The 746-nt window shown below is 39.8% G+C and overlaps 1 protein-coding gene across 1 annotated transcript in view; it reads right to left on the bottom strand.

Annotated features, from left to right (window-relative positions):
• The window catches only part of LOC119594158 (CD209 antigen-like protein C), a 2888-nt gene that overhangs the window by 1586 nt on the left and 556 nt on the right, over window positions 1-746 (bottom strand). The window contains 2 exon segments of the mRNA XM_037943230.1: window positions 246-422; window positions 539-677. Coding sequence (XP_037799158.1) covers window positions 246-422; window positions 539-677 — 316 coding nt within the window.

Below are 746 nucleotides of genomic sequence, written 5' to 3'. Positions count from 1 at the left end.
GGTAAAGAATGATTAATAAATGAATAAGCGGCAATCAATAAATTACATTTTTACTTTGATGTGAACGGCATTATATTTAATATAGTAGAGTTATTGAATTATAAAAATTACTCCCTCCAACTGACCATAAAATGAGGGGGATATTACTAATGTCGAAAGTTGAGTTTCATTATTTTCTTCTGCATTTTTCAATTCAAATGTCCATTCGTCAGGAAAGCAAAGTAAGAGTGTGAGGTAGAACTTACCTGAACCTTTAACGTATCCAAGAGCATCAGCGAATGCATTGGCGTCTCGGAACACGGCCAAGTCTCCTCCCAAGCCATGGCAATAGACCCGAGCAGCTTCCCAAGTTACGTCGGTGTCCTTGGCAAGGTACAGACAGGTGTCCCCGAAGTTTATGAAATTACCTGGGCAGGATACCTCTGTACGGAATAAAACAATATATATAATTTACGAAAGAAAATTCATATTGCTCGAGAGGCTTTATAGTCAGTGGTACAAAACTGAATGATTTCTCAGCTAAGTATTCCTCTCTTACTCGACGTGTGGTTCAAAGAATTTTTGATGTCAGTCAAGATGTCCACTATCTGCCTCAAGATCCCTGAAGACACTTTCTCCTCCTCCTTCAGTTCTTTCAACTGGACTTCTTGGCGCAGCAAGATAAGGTCTGTGAGGCTCTGTGGTAGTGAAGAAGTATCTGGAGTTAGTAATGTAAATACACGAACGCACTTAATGCACTGAGCGAG

This window comes from Penaeus monodon, chromosome 33 (assembly GCF_015228065.2).
Source record: "Penaeus monodon isolate SGIC_2016 chromosome 33, NSTDA_Pmon_1, whole genome shotgun sequence".
Taxonomy (NCBI): Eukaryota; Metazoa; Arthropoda; class Malacostraca; order Decapoda; family Penaeidae; genus Penaeus; species Penaeus monodon.
This window is presented reverse-complemented; position numbering and strand designations above follow the sequence as displayed.